At 32.3% G+C, this 16,155-nt stretch overlaps 2 protein-coding genes across 2 annotated transcripts in view; both read left to right on the top strand.

The window, feature by feature from the left end:
- The first annotated feature begins 700 nt into the window (after positions 1-700).
- n4bp2l2 (NEDD4 binding protein 2-like 2) lies at positions 701-5,939 on the top strand. The gene is given in 7 exon segments (XM_051129676.1): positions 701-814; positions 1,063-1,971; positions 1,974-2,071; positions 2,260-2,384; positions 4,397-4,485; positions 4,739-4,815; positions 5,138-5,939. Coding segments are annotated over 6 exon segments (1,422 nt in total). The 5' UTR covers positions 701-814; the 3' UTR covers positions 5,262-5,939.
- A 1,299-nt stretch (positions 5,940-7,238) lies between these two features.
- Positions 7,239-16,155, top strand: part of pds5b (PDS5 cohesin associated factor B) — a 46,518-nt gene continuing 37,601 nt past the window's right edge. The window contains exons 1-6 of the mRNA XM_051129651.1: positions 7,239-7,532; positions 11,008-11,134; positions 13,035-13,238; positions 13,653-13,739; positions 13,830-13,927; positions 15,753-15,879. Coding sequence (XP_050985608.1) covers positions 11,027-11,134; positions 13,035-13,238; positions 13,653-13,739; positions 13,830-13,927; positions 15,753-15,879 — 624 coding nt within the window. The 5' untranslated portion in view covers positions 7,239-7,532; positions 11,008-11,026. The remainder of the gene's footprint in view (positions 7,533-11,007; positions 11,135-13,034; positions 13,239-13,652; positions 13,740-13,829; positions 13,928-15,752; positions 15,880-16,155) is intronic.

The following is a 16,155-nucleotide window of genomic DNA, read 5'->3' as shown; positions in this document are numbered from 1 at the left end:
GGGCTGGATCCTGATTGTCTGGCGTGTGGACCTGATCTAACAAATGTTACAAAAGATGCTGTTTTCAACATAAAAATCATGAATGTTTTTTGAGCAGCAAGTCAGAATATTAGAATGATTTCTGGATCATGTGACTGGAGTAATGAATTACAAAAATACAAAAAAAAGCTTTGAAATCAAAGGAATAAATTCATTTTAAAATATATCCAAATAGAAAACAGTTATTTTAAATAGTAAAAATATTTCAAAATTTTACTGCTTTTGCTGTACTTTGGATTAAATAAATGCAGGCTTGGTGAGCAAAAAAAAAAATAAAGTTCAAAAACTTTTGATTGTTATATTAATCAAAGAATCTTTAAAAATGTGTCATGGTGTCCACAAAAATAATAAGCAGCACAAATATTTTAATAACAAATCAGCATAATTAATTATTTCTGAAGGATCATGTGAAACTGAAGACTGGAGTAACGGATGCTGATTCCGTCACAAGAATGAATGAATGAATAAAAGTTATTTTATTAAGTAATTATATAATACTATATGTAAGTAATTATATATGTTTAAGTAGTAATATTTAACAGTATTAATGTTTTAATATATATTGATAAGCATAAGCATAATAGACTATTTTCGAAACCAATATTTTTTTATGTTATTTTAGATACTTTTATTTTGAATTCGCTTACTTCCCTTTTGTGGTGTTCTGTGTTGTTTAGGCGCCTGGCTTCTCGCTACGCTATTAGCATAGATATGTCGATGATCAAAACGTTTGATTAACCAGAACATAGTACTCACAAGTTTTTCCACACGTCAGGTAAAACTTTTTACCGTGATTTGATCGATTTGAGAAAATATTATCTTGAAAATATATAGATATTAAAACATGAACCTCATTGTTTACCGAAGCTAGTAAGTTGAATGATGGTTGTCAAGCAGATATATATAACGTTAAACATCTGTACAGTCGTATGATTAATTTGTGATCAGTAACAAAAGATTGGCCTGACTATTCAATTCCTCTTTGTTTACTGTCATTGTGTGTTTTTATGATTTTTTTTATAGATGCCAAATGTCAATGCCAGTGAATCTACTTCTCCACCTGATGGTGGAAATGTAGAGAAACCATATGAAACCACTCCACTAACTCACTCAGATGCTGTCAGAGTGACACCAGTGGCTAATTCATCCAATAACCAGACAAATAGTCAAACTGAATTTGCTTTTTTGCCTGATGGAAGTCATTTGAAGACTCAACAGGATGTGAATCCAGATGGTGGAGAACTGGATCCTTCAACGCAAATACAAACAGACACTAATGTGAAAGAAGTTACCAGCACATGTTCCACAGAGAACACCAGCCAAACAGAGAGAGAGCGTGTCATTAGAGAGTTGAGCATCACTAGTACGTCCTTCATTGGGCCTGCGTGCCGCCCAGAGCCATCTATCGAGCAGGAGCTTTCAGAATTTTACAAAGAGCTTGAGGAAGTTGATGCAGACACCAAATCGGTTGACCAGCTTGACAAGCCCAAAAGCGACCAATCAAATGGTACAAACATTCCTGTTGTCGTAACTGATCACGGCAGAGCCTACAGACCTTATCCGGATCCACATGAACGCAACCAAAAAGATCCAAAGAGACGGAGACCTCGCTTACAATGTAATACGAATGACTTTGGTAGAGGAGGATATCCAGAGCCGTGGTATCCTCCTCCACCTTGGGTTCCTCCAGACCCAAGGGTGCAGTTCTTCCCTCCCCCAACCTCTGGAGGTGTTATCATGTATCCTCCAGACAGGAGACCTCAAGAGAACGTCTTCCATAGTCTCCATGTCAACAACAACAGCTGGGGCCCATGGGAACGACCACCGGTACCTTCAAACAGGTGGCATGAACAAAACAGGGGATTCCAGTCACATGAGCATCCTGGGTTCTCTGAGGAATATCAATCACATCTTCATCACACTGGGAGCAGCATTATCATGAAAATGACCAATATCAGCATTATAATAATAATGCTTTGGTGCTCATATTGTTGAGGGGAGTCCCAGGATCTGGAAAATCTACTTTGGGCAGGTGGGTAAAACTAAATATTATGACCTCACTGATGTTTCTGCATCAAACCAGTGGTCAAATGTTTGACAAATATTTAAATACTTGAAACATACCACAAGCAATACTTTTCCTGTTTTTTTTCCCAATGGCATGTTTTGATTAGGTTAGGTAAATTGAGATTTTCTAATATTGCACTGTATTTCTCTTAGAGAGCTCCTGTCCACTGGTCCCAGTGGAGTAATACTGAGCACAGATGACTACTTTTTCCAAGACAACAGATATGAATTTGATTCCGCTCTGCTTGGGGACGCACACGACTGGAATCAAAAGAGAGGTGAGGACAGGCTAAGTTGCATCTTTGTGGACATGGGAGACAATGTTTCAACCTACAATTTAATATTTCGCCACAAAATAAGTTATATATGTTTTAATAGATTTTTATATAAAGTAAATGAACCCTATTTTAGGACGATAAAGATTATACAAGTTATTTTATTTATCAAACACATTAGTGATGTATATATACATTTATCCCATAAAAATGGGATTTAATATGCATTACGTTAAAGAGAAATGGCAGGAAATTATATTTGTATATTACATAAATTTGCTTAATTTTCAAGAAAACAATGTTACTGTGCAAAAAACATCGAAAGAATCCTAATATACAGTGCCTTGCAAAAGTATTCATACCCATTCATTTTTTTTTCACGTTTATGTTGCAGCCTTATGTTAAACTGCTTTAAATTACTTTAAATTTAATTTTTTTCCCCCATATCAATCTACACTCCATACACCATAATGGCAAAGCAAAAAATTGATTTTCAACATTTGCAAGTTTATTAAAAATAAAAAACTTAAATGATTCCATTGCATAAGTATTCATACCCTTATTTGGGACACTTCATTCACATAGATGTTACTGTACTTTGAGTGAAGTGAACCTGTGGCAAATTCATCTGAATGATTATGCCCTGAAAATTCATCTGAAAAACATGCCCTGAGGTCAAAAGAACTGCCTGTAGAGCTCAGAGACAGGATTGCTTCAGGGCACAGATCTGGGGAAGAGTTCAGAAAAAAAATCTGCTTCATTGAAGGTTCACAGAAGCATGTAGCCTGCGTTATCCATGATGGAAGACATTTGGAACAACTAGAACTCTAAAGCTGGCCTCCTGGCCAAACTGAACATTTGATGGAGAAGAAGCTTGGTTAGAGTGGTGACCAAGAAGCTGATGGCCACTGTAGTTACAGGAGGACAAACATTGCTGCAACACTCCACTAATCTGGTCTTTATGGTGGCCAAACTCAATCCTCTCCTCAATTAAGACACATGAAAACCCACTTGGAATTTGCAACAAAGCATCTAAGGAACTCTCAGACTGAGAAACAAGATTGTCTTGTCTGATGAACCTCAATTCCAAACATCATGTTTGAAGGAAACCAGATACTGCTCATCACTTGCACAGTAGCATCCCAACAGTAAAATGTGGTGGTAGCAGCCTCATGATGTGGGGCTGTTTTTCAGTGGCAGGGACTGAAGAACTCATCAGAGTAGTAGGAAAGCTCAACACAGCAAAATGTAGAGAGAGCTTTAATGAAAACCCAGTCCAGAGCATTCAGAACATCAGACTGGGCAGAAGGTTTTCCTTCCAACAGGACAATGACACACAGCAAGAGTGGCTTATAGAAAACTCTGTGAATGTCCTTAAGTGGAACCCAGTCAAACATTTCTGGAGAAACCTATAAATGTCTGCCAACCCCCCTCCAAGCTGACAAAGCTTGAGAGTTGAAGAGGTGAGGTGAAAAATGGCAGATAATTGCCAAATGCAGATTTGCAAAGCTGTTGCATCATACCCAAAAAGGACGTGAGGCTGCAACAGTGATTCAACTTAATACTGCTTTAAGGGTATGAATACTTATGCAATGTACTTACTTCAGTTTTTTAATTTTAATAAAGTTGCCACAAATCAGTTGTTGTTGTTTTTTTTGCTGTCTCATGGTGTATGGAGTGTAGACTGAAGTGGAAAAAAAAAGTTATTTAAAGCAGTTTAACATAAGGCTGCAACACAATGTGAGAACAATAAAGGTGTACGAATACTTTTGCAAGGCACAGCATCTTTCATTTTCTTTATTAAAAACAGTTTTTTTCCTTTGCTTTTGGGCATACATATGACCTACTACTACTTGCCAGTTTTTGAGAGATTTGCCTGTTTACAAAATTATTCAGACAGTGTCAAGAATACAAACCTGTGCAATTGTGAACATTCAATGTTTTGAGAAACGAGCATGTTATTTTTCTGAATTCAATCTTGATGCTAATTTCCTTATGAATTTGTCATTTCTAAGCTGAACAGGCGATGTTGGAGGGCCGCTCGCCTATTATCATCGACAACACTAATGTTAAAGCCTGGGAGATGAAGCCTTATGTTGAAATGGTGAGTTGGCATCTTTAAGTATTGCTTGGGATTGGAGTAAAAATATGTTTTATTTAAAAGCAAGTAAGGTTTTAAATTGGCTCTGAACACTGGCTGAAAGTTTTATTAGAAGTGCTTTAGAACACTTCCATATGTATGCATTCAGAGATTTTGTATAATACAATATAAGGATTTCTCCAGCTATTTACTAAATGTACTATATCTGCTTGCTAATTAGTAACACATTTTTATGAATTTACTTTATTTCACACAGGCTTTAGACAACGGATACAGAGTCGACTTTCTCGAGCCAGATACCCGCTGGAAATATGATCCTGCCCAGTTAGAAAAGTAAGTCTTTTAATAGTTTTGGTTCTCAGGAACACAGTGACTTTTATTAATCACTGAATGAGAAAGACTATTGACTTTGGATCAGGTTTTGGTTTGCGGTACAGAGGTTCAGATTTCAGTTGTGAGTAAATGGATAAAATATATCATAGCCTAGGATCAGTGAGTATCTTTCTGATCTCTGTGAATAACAGCAGCTGACTTTGGTCGGATTTAGAGCCATTGTTACTTTCATTTATTTGTTTTATTTACAACTGGCTTTGTGTAGCAGTCCAATAGAGCTTGGCTGTCCTGGTAATTTCCTGTCTATTAATTTAATCAACAGGAGGAACAAGCACGGAGTCCCTCGAGAAACAATAGCAAAGATGCTGGATGGCTTCGAGCGGCCGATGAATGTTGACATTGTGATGAATTCTGTGGTGCCTCCCCATAAAAAGAAAGGCCATTAACAAAGAACAGATGACATTTAGATATTCTTGAAATAGAAATATTGTCATGTTATTATTTTGAATAATAGTAGGTTTATATACATAAATATTTTAATTATTTTAATACATACTAATGCGGCTAAAGGTGTTTTTAATGACTGTACAGTGATTTTAATGTTTTATTTATTTGAAATGCTAAAAACATTTCACAAAAGAAAAAGAATGTTTAAATAGTTTCATTTTCTTTTGTATTTTCTGTAATTATACTGTGCACATATGAAAATGTTCTTTGTTGTTCTATAGTTTAGTCCATTGTAATATAAAAATGTAAATCAATAATCACCACATTGATAAGTGTGGAACATTTGTAAGACCATTGGAGTCTGAAAAATCATTTGACTTTTAGACAGTCTGACACATAAAATTAATACTGAGCTTCCAAATGGAAGACTAAAATAATATCTGTAGTGACATGCTGAATTAGAAGCATTTTTTTAAGCATTCTGTCTTTTTTTCATTCTTGTTCTTGTTGTTTTTCCAAAAAACTGGCAGCTCAATCTATTAGACACTGATCTAATCTCAGGGTTTAACATTTTATGAATATGCTGGTGCTGTATATTGTTGATGGCTCATGAACTAAACAAGACACTGTTTTCTGAAGTGTTGATTATTTTTGTAAATAAATGTTGATTTGTTTTGATACAATGGAAATAATTTGTTTCAACACTTGGGTGCTTGGATCGGTTAAAATGTTTCTTTTCTTTTTTTTTTCAAAATACAATTTATGTATTTAAATATTTTAATTTGTTGGAAAGCAGTTCCCAAAACAGCATTTTAAACATCTTTCAGAAAAATAAGTGCTAAAACCATTAGATCTCTCCAATTTTCTATTAAAATGAGCTTCTATTAACTAAAATAAAATTGTAAATGGAAAAATAAAACAAAAAAACATTGAAATGATGAATGTTGCCTTGTCAGTAGCAAATCGAGTAAGTTCAAATTGAAATACTAGAATTGCTGAAACTAAAATTGATAAAGATAGATAAATCAAAGATAAACAGACGTTAGCAAAATTAGACAAAATAAATAAAAGCTAATTAAAAATATTAATAAACCTTATTATAGTATATAGATAATACTAAAATAACCGGCCATGACCCCAAATTTTTCCATGTTTACTACCAGTCAAAAGTTTTTGAACAGTAAGGTTTTTAAAGAATTCTCTTCTGCTCACCAACCCTGCATTTATTTGATCCAAAGTACAGCAAAAACAGTAAAATTTCTAAATATTTTTACTATTTAAAATAACTGCTTTCTATTTGAATGTATTTGAAAATATAATTCATTCTTGTGATTTCAATTCTGAATTTTTAGCATCATTACTCCACTCTTCAGTGTCACACAATCGTTCTAAAATTCTGATTTGCTACTTAAAAAACATTAATTATTATTAGAATTATTAGAATTTCTTCGATGAATACAATGAATGTTACAAAAGCTTTTTATTTGAAATAAGTGCTGTTTTTTGGGTCTTTCTATACATCAAAGAATCCTGATAATAAAATATTGATGATAAAAATTGTTTCTTAAACAGCAAATCAGCATATTAGAATGATTTCTGAAGGATCATGTGACAGTCTGGAGTAATGATACTAAAAATTCAGCTTTGAAATCACAGGAATAAATTACATTTTAAAATATATTCAAATAAAAAGCAGTATTTTAAATAGTAAAAATGTTTTGCAATTTTATTGCATTTGCTGTATTTTTTTATGTTTCTATATAGCTATAATACCTTTTAAGTTTAAATAGTTTTACCTCAAGTAGGCTTTCTGAAGCCTTCAAGGTTTGATTTTGTCATCTAATATTTACATTTTGTTCCATTTATTTGAACAACACTGGTGCAGTGGCTTTATCCATCCGTTGTAACTGTCATGTGTATATGAAGGCGGAGACCCGCTGTCATACTCCTCATTGCCTATAGGTGCCACTGTTACACCACACTGCAGCCCGCTGGCGCCTGAACATAAACGCTCGTTTATACACCAGCCATTTACATCACTATTACAGCAGTTTATTTCTTTTTCCAAACGCAAACCGCCAATACAGCCACAAAAAACACAGCCATGCCCTTAAATAAATAAACTCGAGCGGAGGAGGGAAGTGAAGGATCTGTATTGAGCGGAGCTGCACTGACTGGTGCAGATAGGGACAAATTGGCGCCATTTTGAAGCCGACAGGAGGATTACAGTGGTGGGAGAAGCGAGTGGAGCGCGCACTTTTTCCAATAAGGTAAACGTCTGTTTGAATTTAAACAAGCGGTTGAAATCGAACCCGCGCCGATTGGAGACCGTTAACGGTTATTATTATTTCGTGGCTGTTTTAGTAAGTGCTTTCTCCTTTTTCGGCGGTTGGTTGTCTATTCTTCTGTTAACCCAAGCGAGGGTATGTGACTCTCACTCTCAGTGTCTTTCCCCCCAAATTTGCTCGTTCTCGCCTCAGAACGTAAATTGCATTGACAGTTGTTGTTGGTTTCCGTGTAACGAGTATTTTCGTGGCCGTTTTCATTGCAAAAGAGGGCCGTGCACTTTCCTTGATGCCTCGTGTGTGTACATGCATATGAGTGTTTGTGTTTTAGCCCTGTTAGCTTAGCTTAGCTGCTCGTAAACCGCTTCAGCCTCGTTTTTAATCTAAAAATCTAAAACCCATTTCACGTTCTGCTGCTGTAGTTTGCATTTATTTTCCTCATGGGTTCATTTAGTCCGTTGCATATTGAGGTGAGACGTGCTGTTGTGCGTTGGATCTAGATAGTAACAGAGGAGCTGTAGTGGTGTGCAATGAATTTTAGCTTGTAAACACCCCCTTAGGGGTGTTATCTCGGTTTCTATGGGATAAACCACTGTCAAAGGAATGAAATGACAGCTGCTGTGTGATCAAGACTGTATTTTGTCCTGCTTGTGCTGCACAAAGACATCAGTTCAGAAAGTCAACCTGCTGTCAGAGTGTAAGCTTCTGTTTTTTTCCCGTGCAAAATCGCTGTAAGGCTGTAATGGTGTCTGTAAATAGCTGGAAATGCGATGCATTGTTTATTAATTGCATGCATAGAGGTGTTGTAAAATGTTGGATGTGTCTGCAGGGATTGTGAAACACTTGCACTGTGTTGAACCTGCTTAGAACTGACAGCTATTTTCACCTCACCTTGCATTATTAATTTCTTGCGTAATTGTGTTGTTTTAACTTTCATGGATCGCTCTTAGGGGAACTGCAAAACACCTAGAATGCATCTATTTGCATTTGGACCAATTTATTTCTATACTGTGTATTTAAAGTGTATTTTTAAAATAATTATCTAGTATTACCTATTAGTAGGTCATTATTTTTAAATGGCAATGACCTATGCTGAGTATGTGTATATGTATGTGTATATGTATGTGTGTGTGTATGTATACATATAGAAATGTAGTGTTAGCTTGTATGTTTATGTTTGAAAATATAATTATTTATTAGTATTTTGTCTTTTTTTTTTTTTTTTAAATTTCTATATAGCTAAATATGTTTTTCAGTAATTGTGGGAAGTTTATTTTATTTTTTTATTTTAGTACTTGAACTAAGTTTTTGAGTTTGGTTTTTGAATATTTATATTTATTTTTTAATTTTAGTTCAGAAAATTGTAATTTTATTTCATTCTATTTTTTATTTTTTTTTTTTCGATAATTTTTTTTTTTTTTTTTTTACATTTTTATAGCCTAAAATTTAACAATTAAATTATTTGATATATTTCTTTCTACAGAAGAAAATGATTATTGTTATTGTTTTGTAAAGACAAGTCCACATGATAAAGTGGACCTAATTTGTAAAATCTTATTACAGATTTTATCATGAATGATTCATGGATGTATATTTCTTGTTTAAAAAAAAAAAAAAAAAACAGTTTTGACCTATTTTTTTTCCTGAAATTTTTATTTTTAAAAAGACAGACTTCTCTCTGAATACTGGTCTTATTCATTTTTATTAGTACTTTTAAGATCCTTGCACACAGAGTCTGAAATTCTCGTTAGAAATTTTCACGTTAAAAAAAAACAAATGCGACCTCATGTTATGTCAGTCGTGTTTACACACCGCCTCTAAAACTTTCGTTCATTATTAAAAATCGAATCGGGATCAATTTACTGTGTTTTCGCATCCATAGCAAGCATTTTAAGAGGTTTTTTGACATATTGAGGTTATGCGTGACAAATTTTGACGTATAGAAAAACGCATATGAAAATTTCGAAATTGGTGTGCAAGGACCTTTAAGCTCCGCTCCTCCACAGTCAATTTCAAGTTCACATTAATTTTCTTAATTAAAATGTCATAATTAAATCTCCTGTTTAAAAAGACAGACTTCTCTCTGTATACTGGTCTTCTTAATTTTCTTCACATCCTTTCTACACACAGTCCAAAATTCTCGCTCAACTTTCGTCTGTCATAAAAAAAAAAAAAAATTGGTTTGGGTTTTATTTTCTGTGTTTTCACGTCCATAGCAAGCATTTTGAGAAGTGTTTTGACATATTGAGGTTTGGCGCATGACAAATTTTGACGAAAAAAAACGCATATGAAAATTTCAGCCTTTAAGCTCCGCCCCTCCACAGTTGACTTTGTTCACATTCATTTTCTTAATTAAAATGTCATAATTTGTTCATCTGTTTAAAAAGACAGACTTCTCTTTATATAATGGTATTATTTGTTTTTATTAGTATGCTTAAGATCCTTGCACACCAAAATGTTCGCACATTAATATATAAATACGACCTCACATTGTGGCAATCATGTTTACACACTGCCTCCTAAACTTTCGTTCATCATTAAAAAATTTGGATTGGGATCAATTTACTGCATTTACGTGAAAATTCGAACTCGCTGTGCAAGGACCTTTAAGCTTCGCCCCTCCACAGTTGACTTTCAAGATAACATTTATTTTTGAGCGCAGCAGCCTCATTTTAAAATCCAATCAGCCGGTTCATAGTACCAAATTCACGCCCTACATTTTTTTTCGATGACCCATTGGCTGTTCGCTTAAGAAATTTATATTAACATTTCAAATTTAGAGTCTTTTCTCTTGGAAGAATGGGCTGAAATATTTATAACTAGTTTTTCACAGTATATAATTTTTTTTTCCCCAATCAAAGCAAAAAAGTACAAGTCCTTCAAAACATCCTGTTCCAATTTTGTGTTGATGAAGGATTTCATTAGGTCTTTCACTCCATTATGCCAGTAGGCTTAATTTAGCTTTTTATAATTATGAATTACAGCTGATGATTATGTGCAACACTTACGCAGTTGTTTTAATTTGCATTTTTCTCTTGTCTATTTAGATTAGTCTGCTTGGTATTGTAATTCATGTGTGGGTGTTGTGTTTTAGTTTGCTAATCGGCAAAAGCTCTGTGCACATCAGCTTGAATTGAAAGTGTAGCATTTCTTTGAATTTAAATGTCTCTGTGGCAATGAAATGCATGAGGCTGCTCTTTTTAAAATGGGTTTTTTAGTGCTGTCAATATTTAAGTCCACAGGAGCTGAGGTTTTGGCTGACATCCTGAATTTTTTTTTGAAAAACAAAGTGATTTTGCCTTAACTTTTTTTTGGGTGTAGTCAAAGTCAAATGCATATTCATAGTCCATTGGATCATGTCTTTAACGGCACATTCTTTTCCAAAAGAGTAATTGATGGAAATTCCCTGTTCAAGTGTTGTGCACTGATATATTCATGTCCTTTTTTGACACATTTGCAGCGAGCACTGATTGGAGAGCATGGCTCACTCCAAGAATCGAGCCACGGACGGCAAAATCACCTACCCGCCGGGGGTGAAGGAGATCTCCGATAAGATCTCCAAGGAGGAGATGGTTCGGAGACTGAAGGTGAGAAGCAATCTGTCATTCACCCACGTGGAAACAGCTTATTATTAGTGGTGAATGTTTTTTTTTTTTCTATGTAATTACAATGAATAATCAGTACTGAAGCTTGTCCATAGAACTTTAGATTAGATATACAAGTCTTCAGATGCCATTAAAAAATTAATTATTTAATATTATTTATATTTATATACAATTAAGGTATTTATTAATAGTTTGAAATGTACAATTATGTATGTTTTCAGTTTTCATTTTAATATTGATTTTAAGTTTTTTTTTTTTTTTTTTTTTTTTTTGTCTTTTTCTTATTATTTCTATTTAGCTTAAACTTAAGTTTTAGTAATTTTAGTATTTTAACAACGAAATCAGATATTTTACTAATTTTATGTTCCTTTGTTATTGATTTAAAATATTCTATTTAATTTATTTCAGGTTTAGTCTTATTTATTTATTTATTTATTTATTTACAAATTTAGCTTTTATTTCAGGTTTAATAATTTTAGTATTTGAACTATGTTTTTGTGAAAATTTAGTCATTTTATGTTCCTTTGTCATTTTGTTCTAGTTTTTTATTTTAGTTTTAGTAATTTCATGTTCCTTATTGTTTTTTTTTTTTTATTTTTATATTTCAAATTGAGCTTTTATTTCAGTTTTAGTAATTTTAGCACTTGAAGTATTTAATTCATTTTATGTTCCTTTGTGTGTGTGTGTTTTTTATTCTATTTAATTTAAGTTTTAGTAATTTTAGGAAGTTTACTTAGTCTTTTTTTGTTTATTTATTTTTTTATATTTATCTTTGATTTCAGTTTTAGTAATTTTAGTACTTGAATACTACATGACATTTTGACATTTTTGTAAAATTTTTGTCATTTTATGTTCCTTTGTCATTTTTTTTTTTTAAATATTCTATTTAATTTAAGTTTTTTCTGTTATTTTTAAATTATTTTTTAATAATTCAAATTTAGCTTTTATTTCAGTTTTAGTAATTTTAGTATTTGAAATACATTTTTGTAAAAATTGTCATTTTATGTTCCTTTGTCATTTAAAAAAAATGTTCAGTGTATTTTATTTCAGTTTTAGAAATTTTAATCTTTTTGTTCCTTTGTCATTTTTAAAATAATCTATTTACTTTATTTTAGTTTTAGTAATTTTAGGAAGTTTGTTCCTTGGTTATTTTTTACTTATTTTTTAGTATTTCAATTTTAGCTTTGATTTCAGTTTTAAGTTTTTAGTACTTAAGTTACATTTTTGTAAAATTTTTGTCATATTATGTTCATTTGTCCTTTTTTTTTTTTTTAAATCTATTTATTTTATTTCTGTTTTAGTAATTTTAGAGCTTGAACTAAATTTTTGTAAAAAGCTTAGTCATTTTATGTTCCTTTTTAATTTAAAAAAAAAATTAGTTCTTTGTTTTAATTTTAGAACTTTCCTCAAATTTATTTACCTTTTTTGTCTATCGTTTATATTTTATTTTATTTCAGCTTTATTTCAATTAACAAAAATAATTTATAATAGTTTATTTAACAATATCAATATCAACCATAATTAATCTGAAATTCTTTTTATGGATTTCTGTGGGTTGATCCTTATTTGTCAGGAATATTTTTTTTCTTCTTGGTTATTTTAGCAGAAATATTTTGTGCACATATTTTCGTGTTCGGATTTGCTCATCTCTAAACCTCCACTGAGGTTTTATCACAGAATGAAAATATAATTTTTCTCCTCGTAGTTCAAGCTGTTTTTACAGCTTGTAGATAGCGTTTCCTCCCTCCGTGGCTTTGTCGCTTATGTCTATTTTTAAGCAAGACTGCCAAGTAAAAGTGTGTTTCCCATTAGAGTGTCTTACATCACACTGTTAGTTGGATGTGTGGTTGATACACGGCTCTATGGTGCTTTTCAAAATTAGATGGTGGTGAAAACCTTCATGGACATGGACCAGGACTCAGAGGAGGAGAAGGAACTCTATCTGAACTTGGCCTTGCATCTCGCATCAGATTTTTTCCTCAAGCACCCAGACAAAGATGTCAGACTACTCGTGGCCTGCTGTCTTGCAGATATATTTCGCATCTATGCTCCTGAGGCGCCCTACACATCACCTGATAAACTAAAGGTTGGAAAACTCAACATCTATTGATTTGAGTGCAGTGCTAGTTCTTGCATGTCAGTGAAGAACCATAAATGTTTGTATCTATAATTACATTTTAAATTCCCACCATGGTGACTACCATGTTGAGATCACATGACCAGCCTTTTGAGTCTTCTATGGCCCCATGAAATAAAAAACTGATTTGTTTTGGGAAAGAAACATTCAGTTTGTATTGTATACGCATTAAAACTGATGTGCTGAAGGTGACTTTTGAAGGTTATAACTCTGTGTGTGTCTATTTTTCTTCACCTTGAACAAAAGACGGCAATGAATCGAGTCGTTCAGCAACAAATACTAAAATAACACTGCAGTCTCCTCGTGCATTGCCTTCACAGGTGCTTAAAATATTAAAACTCTCTGCTCTTCTTTTCCACTCAGGATATTTTCATGTTCATAACTCGACAGCTGAAAGGCTTGGAAGACACCAAGAGTGCCCAGTTTAATCGATATTTTTATCTACTGGAGGTATGACATCCAACCAATATAGAAAAGCAAGGTCTTACAATGGTTTTTGAAACAGCATCTGATCTTGTCTTTCTTTATCTGGCTTTCTAGAACATCGCTTGGGTGAAGTCCTACAACATCTGCTTTGAATTGGAGGACAGCAATGAGATCTTTACACAGCTCTACAGAACGCTGTTTCAAGTGATCAAGTGAGTCTGTTGTGCATGTAAAAAAAACAAAAACAAAAAAACTTATATTTGTATATAATATACATGTTATATATATATTTATTTATTTGACTGTTGGTCATGTTTATACATTTAAGAGTTTGATATAGCCAAAATATTATATCTAAACAAATAAAAATATTATAGTGAATTTATTTAAGTTTTAGTAATTTTAGGAAGTTTGTTCTTTAGTCATTTTTATTTATTTTTTGAAATTTCAAATTTATTTCCGTTTTAGTTCCTTTCATTTATTTAAAATATTCTATTTAAATTTATTTCAGTTTTAGTAATTTTAGGAAGTTTATTTAATTAATTAATTTATTTATTTTTTCTTTTTTTAAACATTTCCAGTTTATTTTATTTATGTTGTAGTAATTTTAGTACTTCAAAAATTGTTGTTATAAAAATATATATATATATATATGTGTGTGTGTGTGTGTGTGTGTGTGTTTGTCATTTTTGAAATGTCCTAAAATTGTATATATATATATATATATATATATTTTTTTTTTTATTTAACATTTGTTTTATTTTATTTCAGCTTCATTTCAGTTATCAAAAATTGAATTTCTAATAGTTTGCATTTAATTGAACCATATAAAAAGGTCAATAACCACAATTAATAATTAATTTGAGTTTTGTTTTTATCATATCTAAAACTTTTTCAGTGTTTTTGCTGATATATTGTTTGCATAATTTCAGTGTAAAAAAAAAATAAAATATGTAAAACAATATAAATAAAATGTAAAAACAATGTTTTTAAAAATTACTTTTTATTCTATTAACATGGATGTTAACATAAACATCAACATCTTAACATTTTATGTATCTTTGTATTTATGTATGTTTATGTAATGCTAAAATGGTCATTTTTAAAAATAAATTTGCATATTTATATATATATATATATATTAGACAAGACAAAATATTAAATGACTTTATTAACTATTAATAAAGTTATTTAATAACTTTTAATAAAATGGTCATTTTAAAAATAAATTTGCACACACACACACACACACACACACATATATATATATATATATATATATATATATATATATATATATATATATATATATATACACATATACACACACCCAAACACACACACAAAATGCATAGTCATACGATCTTCAGTATTTACCAACATCTACAAGTAAAACTTTTTAATACATTTCATACATAGGTTTTGAGTGTTAATTCAGATGTTGCTCAATTGCCATATAAAGTGTTTTAACGATGATTGTGGCAAATTTTCTATCACCAAAAATATCTTTGTATGAAATGTATCACTTTGCTCTTTCTGGTACTGTATTAGTGCTGCTGAATGGAGATTCTCGCAGTAGCGACATAATTCAGTAAAGCATCTCCTTGGTTTACTGTTTTCTGTTTGAGATGTAAATGTAAAGCTGCAGCCTATTTGTTATGTCCTAATGAGCTGTCAGCCTCCTGCTCGCTGATATTATTTCCCTGCATTCGGTCAGACGACAATGATGCGTGCGAATCCCAGGTGGAAACCCTTCATTGCATGTGTGCTATAAAGGCTGCATATGGGGGTGATTCATCTTAGCCAGTGTTGTTCACTCAGTCGGAAATGTCCTCTATGAGCGGGACACTGCAGCGCTCCCCTCTCATGTGTAAATGGAAAAACTGAGAAGTGTTTCTGTTTTCTCTGCCCCATTGCATTTGCTTCCTGTCTTCCTCTCCTCCCCTTTGATTGCCTGATATGCACCCGATTTTAGGTCACTTCTTGTGTTTACCATGACGTTTTTTTTTGTTTGTTTGTTTTTGTTTTTGTTTTTAGCAATGGACACAACCAGAAAGTCCACATGCATATGGTGGATCTCATGAGCTCAATTGTCTGCGAGGGCGACTCTGTCTCACAGGAACTCTTGGATACGGTTCTGGTTAACCTGGTCCCAGCACACAAGGTACAGAAAACTAATAAACTTAAATCTGAATTAAAAATAAATAAATAAATATATTAAAAAGTAAAATATATATACATTTTATTAAGAGTCTTCAACCTTTGTATTGAGACAGAGCAGTATATTATGTACATATGTTGCATTTTAAGCCTGGCTTATAATAACATGCCTTTAAAAGTCTAATAATGTGTTTACATAATTTGCATTGCAGAACCATTTAAAAGTCATTACTTACGAACAAAGTCATATAATATTTTTGTTTGAAGCTAACTTAATGTT

Source organism: Labeo rohita, chromosome 15, assembly GCF_022985175.1.
Source record: "Labeo rohita strain BAU-BD-2019 chromosome 15, IGBB_LRoh.1.0, whole genome shotgun sequence".
NCBI classification, from domain to species: Eukaryota; Metazoa; Chordata; class Actinopteri; order Cypriniformes; family Cyprinidae; genus Labeo; species Labeo rohita.
Note: the sequence above shows the minus strand (reverse complement) of the source record. Positions and strands in the feature narration are given on the sequence as shown.